Source organism: Oncorhynchus mykiss, chromosome 16, assembly GCF_057628025.1.
Source record: "Oncorhynchus mykiss isolate SJ-2025 chromosome 16, ASM5762802v1, whole genome shotgun sequence".
Classification (NCBI taxonomy): Eukaryota; Metazoa; Chordata; class Actinopteri; order Salmoniformes; family Salmonidae; genus Oncorhynchus; species Oncorhynchus mykiss.
In genome coordinates, this window is record NC_143037.1 from 36466259 (window position 1) to 36484517 (window position 18259).

General features: G+C 38.7%; 1 protein-coding gene across 1 annotated transcript in view; it reads right to left on the reverse strand.

Moving 5' to 3' along the window:
* Positions 1 to 4230: 4230 nt before the first annotated feature.
* LOC110491859 (mitochondrial carrier homolog 1) overlaps positions 4231 to 18259 on the reverse strand; it is a 36664-nt gene continuing 22635 nt past the window's right edge. The window contains exons 11-12 of the mRNA XM_021565673.3: positions 11055 to 11130; positions 4231 to 10935 (exon numbers count right to left, since the gene is read on the reverse strand). Coding sequence (XP_021421348.1) covers positions 10861 to 10935; positions 11055 to 11130 — 151 coding nt within the window. The 3' untranslated portion in view covers positions 4231 to 10860. The remainder of the gene's footprint in view (positions 10936 to 11054; positions 11131 to 18259) is intronic.

Sequence of the window (18259 nt, forward strand, 5' to 3'; positions counted from 1 at the left end):
ACTCCCAATCACGGCCGGATGTGATACAGCCTGAAATTGAACCAGCGACTGTAGTGACGCCTCTTGTATTGAGATGTAATGTCTTAGACCGCTGCGCCACTCGGGAGCCCTCATGTTATCTCTACAGTAGCTTTGATTGGGCTGATCATGTCAAGATCATACCTTCAAAATCTTAGCTAGCAAGCTAGCCGTCATCGTGAATCAAGTTGACAATCTACAAGCAAATCCTTTTCAATCCTTGTCAAATGAAGAGAAATAATGAGGAGATATATGATAGATAAAACATATTGGTGCTCATTGGTCATTGGACAAACATTACACAAGTTAGGAATCTCAAATTCAACAATGAGTGGTTTGGAAGGAATCAGTGGCTAACTGCAAGCATTGTAAAGCAATCACTAGCCTGCTATTCAGTGGATTGGATGTGTGGTCCAAGTCTGTGTTTTAAGGGTCTCTTTTTTTCCAAGCTTAAAAGGATAAACATTGGCCATGCTGTCAATCCAGCATGACTTCTGCCGCTTTCAAAACAACTGGAACTTGGAAATCTCAGACTTCAGTGAGTTCAAGAGAACTGGGAAATCGGAAAAAAAGTAGCTCTGACTGGGAAAATACGTTTTGAACTGTCATCCAACTCAGAATTCCAAGTCGGGAACTAGAGACTCTTTCTAGAGCTCTGACCTGAACATCACTAACGTCATAATTCAACCTTGTTTTTATCCTGAGTTCCCATTTATCTTGAAAGCACCATAAAACCAGAGAATGACAGAATTTGTTGATACAATTTGCCCATCCTGTTCAAGTGAGCACAGCACAACAAGGTGATTCCAAAAATGTATTGTATGCTGCTGCATAAATTATGTAATATGACAGGGAGATATGTATACTGTAGCTAACAAAGTAATACTAAGTGTATGTTGTGTAGTAAGCTGTTAGTAGCCCATGTGCCTCACCCTAATAATTTGGTCCCTTTTCCCCTCATAACTTAGCCTACTGTTCTGACTTGGTGGTTCACATGTAGCCTATAACCTGTTTTTAGAGAAATGTCATCATTAAATATTGTAAGAGCTTTCATTATCTGCTAACTATTATTATCTACTTTATTTATCCTACAGTTCTGACTTGGTGTACAGGGTGAATACTGTAAGAACGGTCCATGTTCTGAATTCTGTCGTTGTACATTTCAGAAGTGCTAAACAAATAGTTATATTGACTACATCCGTCCTAGCTCGCTCATTAATGTCTAAGAGAGGTTAAATGCAGAAGACACATTTCAGTTGAATGCTTTCAGTTGTACAACTGACGAGGTATCCCCCTTTCCCTTTCCTAATCAAAATTACAGATTTCCTCTTATCCGCTCATTGTCCCCTTATGCCATAGTTTTTACACCTCAATTGTCAGTAGAAACCACATTTGTTTAAGCAAGTCAGCCATATCAGCTATGTTTTTTAAAAGACAGTAAATGAGGCTGAATGAACTGTTTTGCTGCCAGACAAGGCTTCGCTGATAGCCAGCTGTAACAGTGGTAAGGTGTTGGGACAGCTTTATGTCCTGTAGGCCTTAACACTTTGTGGGCACCGTTTGTCACCGTTATAGTCCAATTAATGTATTGTTTAGTGTTGTATTGACTTTGCTGGCATGCAACATCATCAACATAATTTTATTTTAGTTTGCCCCATCAAAATGTACATGCTAAAATCTCCACTGATGGAGATATGGATTTGGGTGGATACTTAATTCTCCGTACAGTCCAATGATTATGATGGTGATTCTGATCTAACTATACATTGTGCCCCTAACCTAAGAGGGTGGAAGTTCAATATGTAGCTAGATGTAGTAGGATAATGTTAGACTAAACTAAAAGCGTGAATAGTATGACAGAGCCATGAGAGGAAGATGGCTTTGGCGGTTTTATACAAGTAGGATGAGTCAACATGTTTTGTCTACTTGCACACACGGACACACACACACACACAAATCGGTACCATGGACAGCCACATAATATTTAGCTTTAGTTGATTGGACTAAATAGTTTTTGGTATCTTAGTTGTCACTGTATTAGACTAAGCAGAGGTGATTTGACGATGTTGAAATGGTGCTGGAATAGTGGAGGCAGCTCCTGTTTTCTTTGCAACTTGCGTTAACTCTCTGTGGTTCTAAATCAATAGTTGTTTAGTGGTCTGAAAATGTCAGACTACTTAATTTGCTTAACCATGCTGTAGGTCATGTCTGTTACTGTACATTAATATGCTTTGGCTTAATTTATTGCACACATTAGTTTTATGAGAAGGGCTCTTTCATTAGTTTTGTTTTTATTAATTTATTGCTGGTACCCTCCTACCTGAGCGGCATGAGGCCTGTGTGGCGTTGCACTGTTAAAATCATCCCAGTGTGGACACCTATGTGTTGCAAAGCCACATGCTCAAAGTCCTCTCTGCTGTGGGTAATATTAATACAGAGAGAACCATTGTAAATGTATTTTCTCTTTTTAATGCCATTATGTTTACCATGTCAATGCCCTTAAATCTGTAGTTTGAAGCATAAATATATATATATATATATATATAAAACATTGTTTCACTATATTACATAATCAACAAGAAGCATATCACACGATACCTTACAAGTGTGTCTATGTTCATTCTTGGCATCCGATCAAGTTTGTTTGTCAACTAACTCGCCTGGTAAATTATTTTGTATATGTTCTAGGTTTTCAGAACTCAAGTCCCCTTACATGCATACTTAATACACATCCGAGGCTGACGAGTGCTAATTTCACTCAACAACTTTTTAAAAAGGGTAGTAGACATTTACAGATCATAGACTAGCCCAAAACTAATGAGACGGTTTCAGCATGTTCAAAGTAACACTACAAAACATACATCATCTTAGCAAACATGTAAAAAGGCAACATAAAATAATCCAAGTGACTTGTGACTGAATATATACATTATATATTATACTGAACAAAATTATAAATGCAACATGCAACAATTTCAAAGAATTTACCTAGTTACAATTTCATAGAAGGAAATCAGTAAATTGAAAAAAATTGTGAAATCCATAGATCACCGTTCCAGTTTTTAATACAGGTAACGAGTGGAGGACAGAGGAGCCTCTTAAAGAAGTTACAGGTCTGTGAGAGCCAGAAATCTAGCTTGTTTGTAGTTGACCAAATACTTATTTTCCACCATAATTTGCAAATAAATTCATTAAAATTCCTACAATGTGATTTTCTGGATTTTTTTTCTAATTTAGTCTGTCATAGTTGAAGTGTACCTATGATGAAAATTACAGACCTCTCATCTTTTTAAGTGGGAGAACTTGCACAATTGGTGGCTGACTAAATACTTTTTTGCCCCACTGTATGTGGTATTGTGCTGTGACAAAACTGCACATTTTAGAGTGGCCTTTTATTGTCCCCAGCACAAGGTGCACCTGTGTAATGATCATGCTGTTTAATCAGCTTCTTGATATGCCACACCTGTCAGGTGGATGGATTATCTTGGCAAAGGAGAAATGCTCACTAACAGGGATGTAAACAAATGTGTGCACAAAATTAGAGAAATTAGCATTTTGTGCTTATGTACATTTTCTGGGATTCTTTTATTTCAGTTCATGAAACATGGGACCAACACTTTAGATGTTGAGTTTATATTTTTGTTCAGTATAAATACTTGCAAGAGGTTTGTTGTTTTGGCTCTAAAATTGTTTTATCTCAACATGCACGCCAATGGATCCCATGACATTATTTACTGCAATATGAATACAAATTGTGGTAAGGTCCAGCGCAATATCAATTGACCATTTGTTAGTGCTATGACCATAAACATGCAACCTTTTTAGGCGAGTGCCTTGTTCAAGTTATGTTACGTCATCAACCAGGAAAACCTGCTATTTTGGGGTTGTGAACTGATTAAGGTTAAGAACTCTGTCCCACTGGGTGAAACAAAAAGAGTGGACACATTGAACTCTTGGCATGTACCTTAACTGGTCAGTTAAGATATTTTATATTACAAATGGGTTGAATGAAAAGCTGATGAATGATGAACTGTACAGGGAACAAAAGGTAGTGTGTGTCCCAAGACTCCCAACTAATAAATATACAGATAATTACCACTCTTCGACCCTCTCATTCAAGCCTCTGCCTGGCACCGAAAGTATAAATGTATAGCTGTGTGTGTCTGTCCAGGTGGTAAGTCCGCCAGAAATTACTGCTTGTAGACCATCACATTCATGTCATTTCTTTTTATAAATAAAACAAGATCACAGGCTAGGTTCAAACACAGATAGGATAGGCAAACATTCCAGGTTTCATGACATTTTTATGAAAATAAGAGACATTGGAAATGCAACGTTGCAAAGCAACAGCCTCATCATTGCTTCTCCCTCTTTCAGAGATCACAGTTTACAGGGAATGTTTGACTGTGAACTCAGAACACACGAGAGTGAATACTCATGGCATTATGAGAATAAATACAGATTACAGCACCGGACACCATATTCTTAATACAAGATCAAAAAATGTTTGCTTAAAAAATAATAAACCAACTTGGAGAAGCATGCGTCTCCTCTGAATGCCATGTCCACACATTATTTAGAGTAGACATGATTGGAGGAATCCATCACAAAAAGTGGAACTTGACAAAAAAACAGGAATAAAGACACAAAACAGCCCATACCAAACCCCGTCAGGATTATTTTGTGGTCAACACTGATCACAGGGGCAGATAATGATCATGTAAAAGGTGGTAAGGGGATTCCTTATATTTATATGCTACTAGTGGTCAACTGTAAATTGGCAGGTTAACTGGGATGTTCAAAGAGACTCATCCAACAGATGTGGCCGGTTCAGAGTTCAGGCACACACCCTTAACCCGAATGCAAAGAGTGGCATAATATGCACAACCACTTTCACCATTCTTCATAAGGTATTCATACCCCTTGACTTATTCCACATTTTGTTGTTACAGCCTGAATTCAAAATGGATTAAATATTTATTTTTCTCACCCATTTACACACAATACCCCATAATGACACAGTGAAAACATGTTTTTAGACATTTTTTCAAATGTATTGAAAATGAAATACAAAAAGATCTCATTTACATAAGTATTCACACCCCTGAATCAATACATGTTAGAATCCTATTGGTTAGTGATTACAGCTGTGAGCCTTTCTGGGTAAGTCTCTAAGAGCTTTGGACACCTGGAATATACAATATTTACCTATTTATTCTTTTCAAAATTGATTGCAATTGATTGTTGATCATTGCTAGACAACCATTTTCAACTCTTGCCAAATATTTTCAAGCAGATTGAAGTCGAAACTAACTCGGCCACGTAGGAACATTCACTGTCTTCTTGGTAAGCAACTCCAGTGTTGATTTGGCCTTGTGTTATAGGTTATTGACCTGCTGAAAGGTGAATTAATCTCCCAGTGGTACTCCGTAATGTCTTATATTTGCCCCAAACATAACACTTTGTATTCAGGACAAAAAGTTAATTGCTTTGCCACATTTTTGCATTATTATTTTAGTGCCTTGTTGCAAACAATGTTTTGGAATATTTATATGCTGTACAAGCTTTCTTCTTTTCACTCTGTCAATTAGGTTAGTATTGTGGAGTAACTAAAAATGTTGTTGATCCATCAATGCCTTGGTAAGCAGCTCCAGTGTATATTTGGCCTTATACAACAGGTGGGTCTAATTCTGATTGGTAAATAGGCATTTTAACATCATAGATTTAGCTGGTGGTAACTTGTGGAATAGGGTTAGGGTTAGGGACACTAGCTAAATATGACATTAAAATGCCTATTTACTATTTTCGGTCTGACTGTGCAATCCACTGTCTCATCAGACCAGCCAAGCAATTTATAAACTTCATCTCCACTATAAAAAACATCTAGACATTATCTCACAGTTTCTTCCTATCACAGCCATTAAACAATTTTTTTAGTCACCATTGGCCTTCTGGTCAAATCCCTGAGAGGTCTCCTTTCCCCGGCAACTGAATTAGGAAGGACGCCTCTTATCTTTGTAGTGACTGAGTGCAATTAGTAATGTCACCATGCTCAAAGGGATATTCAATGTATACTTTTTTTTTTGTTTTACCCATCTACCAATTGGTGCCCTTCTTTGCGAGGCATTGGAAAACCTCCCTGGTCTTTGTGTTTGAAATTCAATGCTCGACTGAGGTACCTTACAATTCAGTATGTGTATGTGTGTCCATGGAACTTATGTGACTTGTTGAGCAAATGTTTTCTCCTTAACTTATTTAGGCTTGCCATAACAAAGGGGTTGAATACTTATTGACTCATGACATTTCAGTTTTTCAGTTTTTATTAATGAGTAAACATTTCAAAACAAATTATTCCACATTGACGTTATGGGGTATTTTATGTAGGTATGTCAGTGACAGAATACATTTTTAATTGAGGCTGTAACACAACAAAATGTGGAAAAAGTCAAAAGGGTGTGAATACCTTCTGAAGGCACTGTAATTTAGCATTTCTTTGTCACTGGTAACACAAACATACCCATCACTTCACACAAATTAGAACACAACATTTGTGATATTGACAAATGTTCTTAATATATGGCCACAGACAACCTTTTGTGGATGGTAGGCCACGTTTTTGAACATCACTGAAAACTACTGGTTGCCCTCTGAATTCCTCCCTTGTTTCTTACTTCTCTCATGGCAAGAGCTCACTGGAGCTGCAATTTGTACAAAGTTGCAAGAACCTGTGGTCAAATTAGTTTTAAAGGAGAGCACCAGGGATGCACAATATATAGGTGGACATATCGGAATCGAACGAAATTAGCTAAAAATGCCAACATCGGTATCGCCCCGATGTCTAGTTTAACAGCGATGTTAAACTAATGTCAAAGTTACCGTTCATACCTATATAATGTATAGGACGTAATACAGGACGTAATGACGCCACGTAAAATGTGCTACAGGTGCAACACAGCATTCCTAACCTAGCCCACAATGTCTGCTGTGTGGATCGAGCAGTCAACGAGTCAAGCAGTCATTTGAAAGAGTAAGAACATTTCAGCGAGACAACTCAAAGGCGAAATCCATTAAAGCCAAGATAATGGAATTCATTGCCCTTGACAATCAACTGCTCTGTCGTGGGTGATGATGGCTTTCGCCGACTGGTCGAGCACTGGTACACACTACTAAGTGTGCTATTTTTCAGATGTTGCCCTACCGAAGTCACACATTGATAGCGTCACTGCTATTAGCTTCACGACATACATACTATGGAACGCCGTTTGGGTCTGTACAAAAAAGTCTGCAAACACCGGCCACGAACGATGTGTTAACAATACCGCCTTGGTAATAAAGCATCATTTGTTTGACCGCAACTTCTGGGGTGGTTAGCTATAGCTTGGTACCTAGCTAGCACCAATACAGCCAGCCTGAAAACAATGACCAGTAGAAACTGCAGTAATTTTCATTATTCTTAACAACTATTTAGGGATCCTTGTGAGTATGTATTAGCTAGGTTGCTACTTGTTGTTAGCCTATTAAAATTGAACTTCGGTTCATGAAAATAAATAGCTAGCCAGCTACTTAACCCTGTTACCCAAAGCTAACGTTATAAGCAGCCAGCTAGTGAGTCTCGACTGGACTGGGTTATGTGTTGTGAAGCTAGCCACAATAAGGATTAAGCACAATAGTGGAATTTGCGGTTTGACTTCAAAATAAAAGTATGTCATTGACAGTGATGCAAATTAATAGAAATAGTAGAATTATGCCATACTTTTATTTTGAAGGCTAAAGCGCAAAGTCCACTATCGTGGCTAATCCCACATAGATGGGTCCGACCACCATTAATCAAACAATAACTATTTTATCAATTAGGCTTATTTTAGATGACATCTAGCTATATAGTTAGCTAGCTAACTATATAGCTACTGAAACAGATTGTCATTTTGCTATGTTTTGGGGAAGAAAATTGTTTGCATCCATCAGCTAGCTAGATTGTTTTTATGACCAGCACTGTAGGTGCGCGAGACAACTTTACCAGCATCATAGCATATCGATGAATCATTGTGACATGAAATACAAGTGATAGTGCAATCAATGTGTCAAAACTACATAAAAAATGTATGAACGAGTTAAATTATTATTTGACGTGCAGTCGTATTCAGGTCCTGATTGGTAAAATGGTGTTATTTGACACGAAAAGACCCAAACGGCGTTCCATAGAAATCCTGGTTGAGAATGAAATGACTGAACAACGAAACAGCACAGCAAGTACAGTTGAAGTCTGAAGTTTACATACACTTAATTAAGTTAGAGCAATTAAAACTTGTTTTCAACCACTCCACAAATGTCTTGTTAATTAACAAACTATAGCTTTGGAAAGTCGGTTAGGACATCTACTTTGTGCATGACACACATGATTTTTCCAACAATTGTTTACAGACAGATTATTTCACTTATAACTCACTGTATCACAATTCCAGTGGGTCAGAAGTTTACATACACTAAGTTGACTGCCTTTAAACAGCTTGGAAAATCCCAGAAAATTATGTCACGGTTTTAGAAGTTTCTGACAGGCTCTAATTGACATCATTTGAGTCAATTGGAGGTGTACCTGTGGATGTATTTCAAGACATTCCTAAGACATCAGCCAAGAACTCCACAAGTCTGGTTAATCCTTGGGAATCATTTCCAAACGCATGAAGGTACCATATTCATCTGTACAAACAATAGTACGCAAGTATAAACACCACGGGATCACGCAGCCGTCATACCACTCAGGAAGGAGACGCATTCTGTCTCCTAGAGATGAACGTATTTTGGTGCAAAAAGTGCAAATCAATCCCAGCACAGCAGCAAAGGACCTTGTGAAGATGCTGGAGGAAACAGGTACAAAAGTATCTATATCCACAGTAAAACAAGTCCTATATTGACATAACCTGAAAGGCCGCTCAGCAAGGAAGAAGCCACTGCTCAAAAACCACCATAAAAAAGCCAGACTATAGTTTGCAACTGCACATGGGGACAAATTGTATACTTTTTGCAGAAATGTCCTCTGGTCTGATGAAACAAAAATAGAACTGTTTGACCATCGTTATGTTTGGAGGAAAAAAGGGGAGGATTGCAAGCTGAAGAACACCATCCCAACTGTGAAGCACGGGGGTGGCAGCATCATGTTGTTGTCATGTTTGCTAGCGGAAGGACTGGTGCACTTCACAAAATAGATGGCAAAATTATGTGGATATATTGAAGCAACATCTCAAGACATGTGTCAGGAAGTTAAAGCTTGGTCGCAAATGGGTCTTCCAAATGGACAATGATCCTAAGCATACTTCCGAAGTTGATGCAAAATGGCTTAAGGACAACAAAGTCAAGGTATTGGAGTGGCCATCACAAAGCACTGACCTCAATCCTATAGAACATTTGTGGGCAGAACTGAAAAAGCATGTGCGAGCAAGGAGGCCTACAAACCTGACTGAGTTACACTAGCTCTGTCAGGAGGAATGGGCCAAAATTCACCCAACTTATGGTGGGAAGCTTGTGGAAGGCTACCCGAAATGTTTGACTCAAGTTAAACAATTTAAAGGCAATGCTACCAAATACTAATTGAGTGTATGTAAACTTCTGACCCACTGGGAATGTGATGAAAGAAATAAAAGCTGAAAGAAATAATTCTCTCTACTATTACTCTGACATTTCACATTCTTAAAATGAAGTGGTGATCCTAACTGACCTAAGACGGGGAATATTTACTAGGATTAAATGTCAGGAATTGTGAAAAAGTTTAAATGTATTTTGCTAAGGGGTATGTAAACTTACGACTTCAACTGTAAGTGAAAGAAATAGGTTTTGATTATGTTTGACTGGTAATGGGGACATGTAAATGCCAACAAAATAACTTTTTGGTCAGTGTGGTGTGTGTAACCTTTAGTTAACTAGGCAAGTCAATTAAGAACAAATTCTTATTTACAATGACAGCCCGGGCGACACTGGGCCAATTGTGCGCCGCCCTATGGGACTCCCAATCACGGCCAGATGTGATACAGCCTAGATTCGAATCAGGGACCATAGTGACGCCTCTTTCACTGAGATGCAGTGCCTTAGACCGCCGCGTCCATGTGTGTGTGTTAACTATTTACCTGTACTAGAGTGCTTAAAAGGCCGCTAATTTCTTAAAATATCGGTATCGGTTTTTTTGGCAAGGAAAATATTGGATATCGGTATCGGCCAAAAAAGTAATATCGGTGCATCACTAGAGAGCACTCCAGTTTTTGTGGGCTTATGGTGTTTGTGAATAGGTATAATTATTGGGTAAAGCACTTCTGATAGGAGGCAAATGAGCACTTTCGAATGCAACCATATATCATGCTACTACTAGGTGAGACCCTTTGAAAAATAAACATTTGGCATTTTTTCAATAGATGGAAATCAACTATCCAATTTTAAAGCCTACATAGAACTTAATTAAACTGTGGCCTATAAATATGGCAAAATTAAGTCATAGATTCAAATAAATAAAAAAATAGTGCAACTTTGCTGGTATAGTAAAAGGAGATTATACCCTCAGCATTCAACCAAGACAAAATATATTGGATATAATTTTGATTTGTTCACATTAAGTCTCACTCCTCCGACCTCTTGCTTTTGAGTGGCTACATTATTATTTAGATTAAAAACAAGATTAACAAAACTCTTAACTTGTAAGTAACTTTACTTCAGTAAAACACCTAGCCCATTGATAACATGCTGCTCCGGCTTTATCCAATGGGAGGTTTAAGGTGAGGGGGTGGTTGTACATTGGTCTCACTGAGGTACCGGTTAGGAAGGAGAACAGTGGCACAGGTTGTGCGGCGGTTGATTTTATCACTCCTCAGTCAAAGCCATCCCTGTCACAGGCACACGGCGATAAAAGAAGCTGGATCCTCGGAAGAGATGGCCCTAATGGTTGAGAAATAAAAAGACAGTTTCAGACATGCACTACCAGAGAAAACAATCACACACACACACACACAGATGAGTGTGTTCCATTTGCTCCAGATGAATGAGCGTGACTGTACCTCGTGGCTCAGATGAGCCCAACAGTGGACCCAGGACTTAAAGATGGGAGAGTTAGGGGGAAGACCAGCCACCAACCTGTGAACACACAAGACAGAGATCCATTATAAGCTGAACCCACAAGCTAACACTTCATGTTATTTGTATCTCAAACAAACACATTTAAACTGTATCCTATTATGTTGTGATATATCAAGTCTATACTTTGATATGAAAGTCGTGACAGATACACCATTATTCTCAAATGGCACCAGCTATAGGACAGTTAAGTACAAGGCCATGTGGTACTTTCTATTGTTGTACTCTTGACTTAAATCAAATGTGCTTCAGTGAGAGATCACTGACCTGGGTATGCTTGGAAACCTTATAAATTGAATCTAGTTATTCAAATATGCAATGTAATAACAAATGATGCATGATGTTGAGTAATCTTAAGTCAAAACTTTAACTAGGCCACTCAGGAACATGCAATGTCTTGGTAAGCAGCTCCAGTGTATATTTGGCCTTATACAACAGGTGGGTCTGATGCTGATTGGTAAATAGGCATTTTAACGTCATAGATTTAGCCGGTGGTAACTTGTGGAAGACACTGACGTTAAAATGTCTATTTACTATTTTCGATCTGACTGCGCAATCCACTGTCTCATCAGACCAGCCAAGTAATTTATAAACTTCATCTCCACTATAAAAAGCATTTGACATTTGCAACATGTTTCAATATTCAAATTCGACCTACAGCTGTCCCATAGTAATGAACATGTCTGTAGTCGGGACGAGAGACAGGCAGGCAGCGTTTCTCAGCCAGTCAAAATCATGAATCAGCTGGCATTAAAGCCAACCAGGTTCAATGTTAGCTAGCTAACATTAGGCTATAACTAGCAATGCAAATGGCTCTGAGATAAGAATAATATAACAACTACACAGATCATACACATAACGTTAGCTAGCTAGCCAGCCAGCAAACGTTACCTAGCAAACAGTACACTAACTTGAAATGAAAACAACTTTGACAAAATTAGAAACGTGTAATATCTGAAAATGTAGCTAGCTAGACAATTATACATGGATGCTTCTCCCTCTGTCACGGATGCCATTGTTGCCTTTAGTTTGAAGATGTAATCCGGAGACAGGTGTTTTATACAACAGCCTTCTGTGTGTTCTCTTTATCGACTCTGTCTGCATATTTGCAATCAAACGGCAGAATTTTCTCCATCTCCTCAGCTATCATACTCTAATTCCACTGATTTCAAACTTATGCCGTTCTGCTACGTAATATATTTCAAAAAAGCCGCTTTAGAAAGAATTACCTACACATACTGACCAGCTCATGTTATAGACAGAAGCATGCTACATGGCAGGCCAATCCGAACTCATCTCTCAGCATGTTCCAGAAGGCATGTCTGCCTTCGTCTCGGGTCTAACAACACCCATGTCAATCTATTCTCCAAACACCGGCTTCTCGGGCATTTTCACTTAATTGTGTTTTAGGTTATTGTCCTGCAGAAAGGTGAATTTGTCTCCCAGTGTCTGTTGATAAGCAGACTGAAGAAGGTTTTCTTCTAGGATATTGCCTGTGCTTAGCTCTATTCTATTTATTTTTATCTTAAACTCCCTAGTCCTTGCCGAGGAAAAGCATACCCATAACATGATGCAGCCACCACCATGCTTGAAAATATTAAGAGTAGTACTCAGTGATGTGTTGGATTTGCCTCAAACATAACACTTTGAATTTAGGACATAAAGTACATTTTTATTGCAAACAGGATGCATGTTGTGGAATATTTTTATTCTGTACAGAATTCCTTCTTTTCACTCTGTCATTTAGATTAGTATTGTGGAGTAACTACAATGTCGTTGATCCATTCTCAGTTTTCTCCTATCACAGCCATTAAACTCTAACTGTTTTAAAGTCACCATTGGTCTTATGGTGAAATCCCTGAGCAGATTCCTTTCTCTCCGGCAACTGAGTTAGGATGGACCCTGTACCTTTGTAGTGACTCGGTGTATTGATACACCATCCAAAGTGTAATTAAAACTTCACGATGCTCAAAGGGATATTCCATGTCTGCTTTAAAAAATAAAATCCCATCGAACAATAGTTGCCCTTTACGAGGCATTGGAAAACCTCCCTGCTCTTGGTGGTTGAATGTGCTTGAAGTTCACCTTAACGAATTGTTACATATAATTGTATGTGTGGGGTACAGAGATGGGGTAGTCATTCAAAAATCATGTTAACTACTATTATTGCACACATAGTTCATGCAACTTATTATGTGATTTGTTAAAGTTATTACTCCTGAACTTATTCATGCTTTCCCAAAACAAAGGGGTGGAATTCTTATTCACTGTAGACATTTCAGCTTTTCATTTTTTATACATTTGTGAAAGTCCACTTTGATATTGAGGGATATTGTGTGTAGATTAGAGACAACATTTTAATGTAATCCATTTTTAATTCAGGCTGTAACATAACAAAATGTGATTTGTTTCAGGAAACTAGGCGTACGTCGCAGGTCACTACTTCACAGGAGAGCCATGCTTCTGTCTATTTGAGCTGGTCAGTAGGTATCTAACGCAGCAAAAAAAAAGGTATCTATATATATCATAGCAGAACCGTATAAGTGTTGCTCTCCACTTTTGAAATCAGTGGAATAAGAGTATGATAGTTTAGGGGATGGAGAAAACACCTGTCTCCGGATTACATCTTCAAACTAAGGGCAACCATTTGTATTTTTAGCTATTATGGATCCCCACTCTTCATGGGGTTCAGCGAAATGAAGGCATCCCTGACAGGGAGAAGCATCTATCCATGGTGTATATGGGCAAGATAGTCTAGCTAACTACATTTTCAAATATTACACGTTTCTAATTTTGACAGAAAGTAATTTTCATTTCAAGTTTAAAGTGGCTGGCTCGCTAGCTAATGTTACGTGTATGATCTGTGTAGTAATATTATTTGTATATCTCAGAGCTATTTGCTTTGCTAGTTATAGCCTAATGTTAGCTAGTTACAATTGAACCTGGTTGTTTAGCTAACTGCAGATTCATGCAGGGTAGTAACGTCATAGCATACATTTCTTAACAAAAAATACTCCACTATGCAAGTAACCATTGCAATAGAATGTCACTGTGACAACTGTTGATAGACGTAGCTGGTAAATTCGCTCTGGCTATCTACTCCGATTTCAGAGCACTCTCGTCTGTGTGTGCCAGAGAGCAGAATAACTGACAAATTTACAAACGCTCAACATCTGAATATGGCCGCTGTCAGTAAACGTTGGCAAAAAAGCGTAAATTGTTGCCAGCAGCACAGTTGCAGTCACCAACACTGGATAACATAAAAACAACCTAACCAGCTCTGCTAGGGTGAGTAAAATAGTCAGTGAGCTGTTCTCTCATTTGTGTCTGGAAGTAGCTAGCATGCTAGCCAACATTTGCCAGTTAGCTTGGGTGCTTGACTACTGCTGTTAGGACAGAATGCTTGGATCAACTCTTAAAGAGATGGGTGTGGCTAAAGCTTAAGAGGGTGTGAACGATGCTGAATGGGTGTAGACAAAGAAGAGCTCTCCAGTAGGTACCAAAACATTCAAAAGTGAGGTTACAAGTTTATCAACTTTCAAAGCAGAGATGCTTTCCCATTGTTCTTCAACTGTAGTGTATGATTGACCATTTTCTAGCTCTCTACTTTAATCCAATTCAATTTTTTTGTACATAATACTGAATTGAGACGGTCAGTCACAAATGTGGGAAAAGTCAAGGGGTGTGAATACTTTTAAGGTACTATATTCAAATCGGTTCAAGTAAGATAAGTGTTTTGACTTTATGAATACAAAGTAACTTGTTTGTATGTGCATTTTTGGATTACATTTTACACCAAAGTCAAAGGCAGCAGTTTTGTGATCTCAACCATTTTTGTGATGGAAAGGACAGTTCTGTGTGAAGACCTAACGAGGACAAATAAAATCTCCCGGCAATACTGATATGCTATTCTTCATAACCAGTGACCAAAACAATATTGGAATTATGCAACATGCAACAGACGAATGGCCATGTCAACCTATGATGTATTTTGACTTGAAAGCTTACATAGTCTGCTCCTATGGAATATTTCCAGAGACTAATTTGTCAACAGGAACCTCATTTTGATCTCAGCTATCCTTCTTCACACCTAAATGTCCCCTTCATTTCAACAAGAGCAGCATGTTTGCCATCTCGTCACGATCGTATTCTTCCACGATGTGTCCATCAATCTTGAAGGAAAGAGAAAAGATTCATACTTATCAAGCAAAATATAATAAAATAAAAAACAAAATACAGTGGGGCAAAAAAGTATTTAGTCAGCCACCAATTGTGCAAGTTCTCCCACTTAAAAAGATGAGAGAGGCCTGTAATTTTCATCATAGGTACACTTCAACTATGACAGACAAAATGAGAAAAAAAAATCCAGACAATCACATTGTAGGATTTTTTATGAATTTATTTGCAAATTGTGGTGAAAAATAAGTATTTGGTCACCTACAAACAAGCAAGATTTATGGCTTTCACAGACCTGTAACTTCTTCTTTAAGAGGCTCCTCTGTCCTCCACTCGTTACCTGTATTAATGGCACCTGTTTGAACTTGTTATCAGTATAAAAGACACCTGTCCACAACCTCAAACAGTCACACTCCAAACTCCACTATCGCCAAGACCAAGGAGCTGTCAAAGGACACCAGAAACAAAATTGTAGACCTGCACCAGGCTGGGAAGACTGATGTGATTTTCTGGATTTTTTTCTAATTTTGTCTGTGATAGTTGAAGTATACCTATGACGAAAATTACAGGCCTCTCATCTTTTTAAGTGGGAGAACAATGATGGTGGCTGACTAAATACTTTTTTGCCCCACTGTAAGCCCCAACTAAAGAGAAAATTCTACAAAACGAAACTTCTGTTCGTTTTGGGCCAATCATTGTATTCTCAACCTCTTCGCTTTTTCATAAAAATAATGAATGACTAATTGCAAAACTGATGAACATGTTGCTACTACTTTGAACAGCCTTTGGGTCACGTGTGTTCACAAGTCTACGAAACAAAACAAAAAAGAGTATTGATATGAAAATGAATCGCTGAATTTCCAGCCACATTTCTTGGAGAATTCAAAAAATGAGTGGGTAAGTGCATCATTTTTTTACGATTATATAAATGGCCTACGATTATATAAGGGTGGCTACTTTGAAGAATCTCAAATATAAAATAAAACTTTATGGGTTACTACATGTTTACATATGTGTTTTTTCATAGTTTGTCGTCTTCACTATTATTCTACAACGTAGTTAATGCCCTCCCAGGCCCACCCATGTTTGTGCCCCTCCTCAGTCATTAGAAATCCATCACTTATTTCACTCTAACTCAGTAAAATCTTTCAAACTGTTGCATGTTGTGTTCATATTTTTGTTCAGTATAGCTAGCAAGATATATTGATAGTGCCAGGTACAGCTAGCATTAGCTAATGGTTGCTTCACTTTTCCCAGCGACCATTTTGTACCTAAATATTTTGCTGTGTGACCTGCAATTTTTTATTTAGGAGCACCATTGTGCCTAGAACAATACAAGATTCTAGTATTTAATATCTCAAATATTTCTCATGGTGCTCCTAAATTTCCTTGTGTGTGTGCCAAGGGCTGTGGCAGGGATTATCAACTAGACTAAGCCGCGGGCCAATTTTTGTCTTGAGCGAATGGCCGGAACATACAGTTGAAGTCGGAAGTTTACATACACTGAGGTTGGAGTCATTAAAACTAGTTTTTCAATCACTCCACAAATTTCTTGTTAACAAACTATAGCTTTGGAAAGTCGGTTAGGACATCTACTTTGTGCATGACACAAGACATTTTTCCAACAATTGTTTACAGACAGATTATTTCACTTATAATTCACAATTCCAGTGGGTCAAAGTTTACATACACTAACTTGACTGTGCCTTCAAACAGCTTGGTGCGGAAAGTGCGAATCAATCCCAGAACAAAAGCAAAGCTCCTTGTGAAGATGCTGGAGGAAACAGGTACAAAAGTATCTATATCCACAGTAAAAACGAGTCCTATATCGACATTACCTGAATGGCCGCTCAGCAAGGAAGAAGCCACTGCTCCAAAACCGCCATAAAAAATCCAGACTACGGTTTGGAACTGTGCATGGGGACAAAGATTGTACTTTTTGGAGAAATGTCCTCTGGTCTGATGAAAGAAAAATAGAACTGTTAGGCCATAATGACCATTGTTATGTTTGGAGGAAAAAGGGGGAGGCTTCCACCCAAACTCTGTATGCCATGGGCTGTCCAACCCTGTTCCATCAGCTACCCAGTGCTTAATTTAGGAAACCAAATGAAATCTGTTTGGGAACATAGATAGTAACATGTTTTCACAACAAAACATAAACTCAGCAAAAAAATAAATGTCACTTTTTCAGGACCCTGTCTTTCAAAGACAGATCTTCATTGTAAAGGGTTTAATTAAACACCGTTTCCCATGCTTGTTCAATGAACCATAAACAATTAATGAACATGCACCTGTGGAACGGTCGTTAAGACACTAACAGTGTACAGACGGTAGGCAATTAAGGTCACAGTTATTAAAACTTAGGACACTAAAGAGGCCTTTCTACTGACTCTGAAAAACACCAAAAGAAAGATGCCCAGGGTCCTTGCTCATCTGCATGAACGTGCCTTAGGCATGCTGCAAGGAGGCATGAGGACTGCAGATGTGGCCAGGGCAATACATTTCAATGTCCGTACTGTGAGACGCCGAAAACAGCACAACAGGGAGACGGGACGGACAGCTAATCGGCCTCGCAGTGGCAGACCATGTGTAACAACACCTGCACAGGATCGGTACATCCGAACATCACACATGCAGGACAGGTACAGGATGGCAACAACAACTGCCGAGTAACACCAGGAACGCACAATCCCTCCATCAGTGCTCAGACTGTCCTCTATAGGCTGAGAGAGGCTGGACTGAGGGCTTGTAGGCCTGTAGTAAGGCAGGTCCTCACCAGACATCACCGGCAACAACGTCACCTATAGGCACAAACCCACCATCGCTGGACCAGACAGGACTTGCAAAAAGTGCTCTTCACTGACGAGTCACTGTTTTCTCTCACCAGGGATGATGGTCGGATTCGCATTTATTTATTATAAGGAATGAGCGTTACACCGAGGCCTGTACTCTG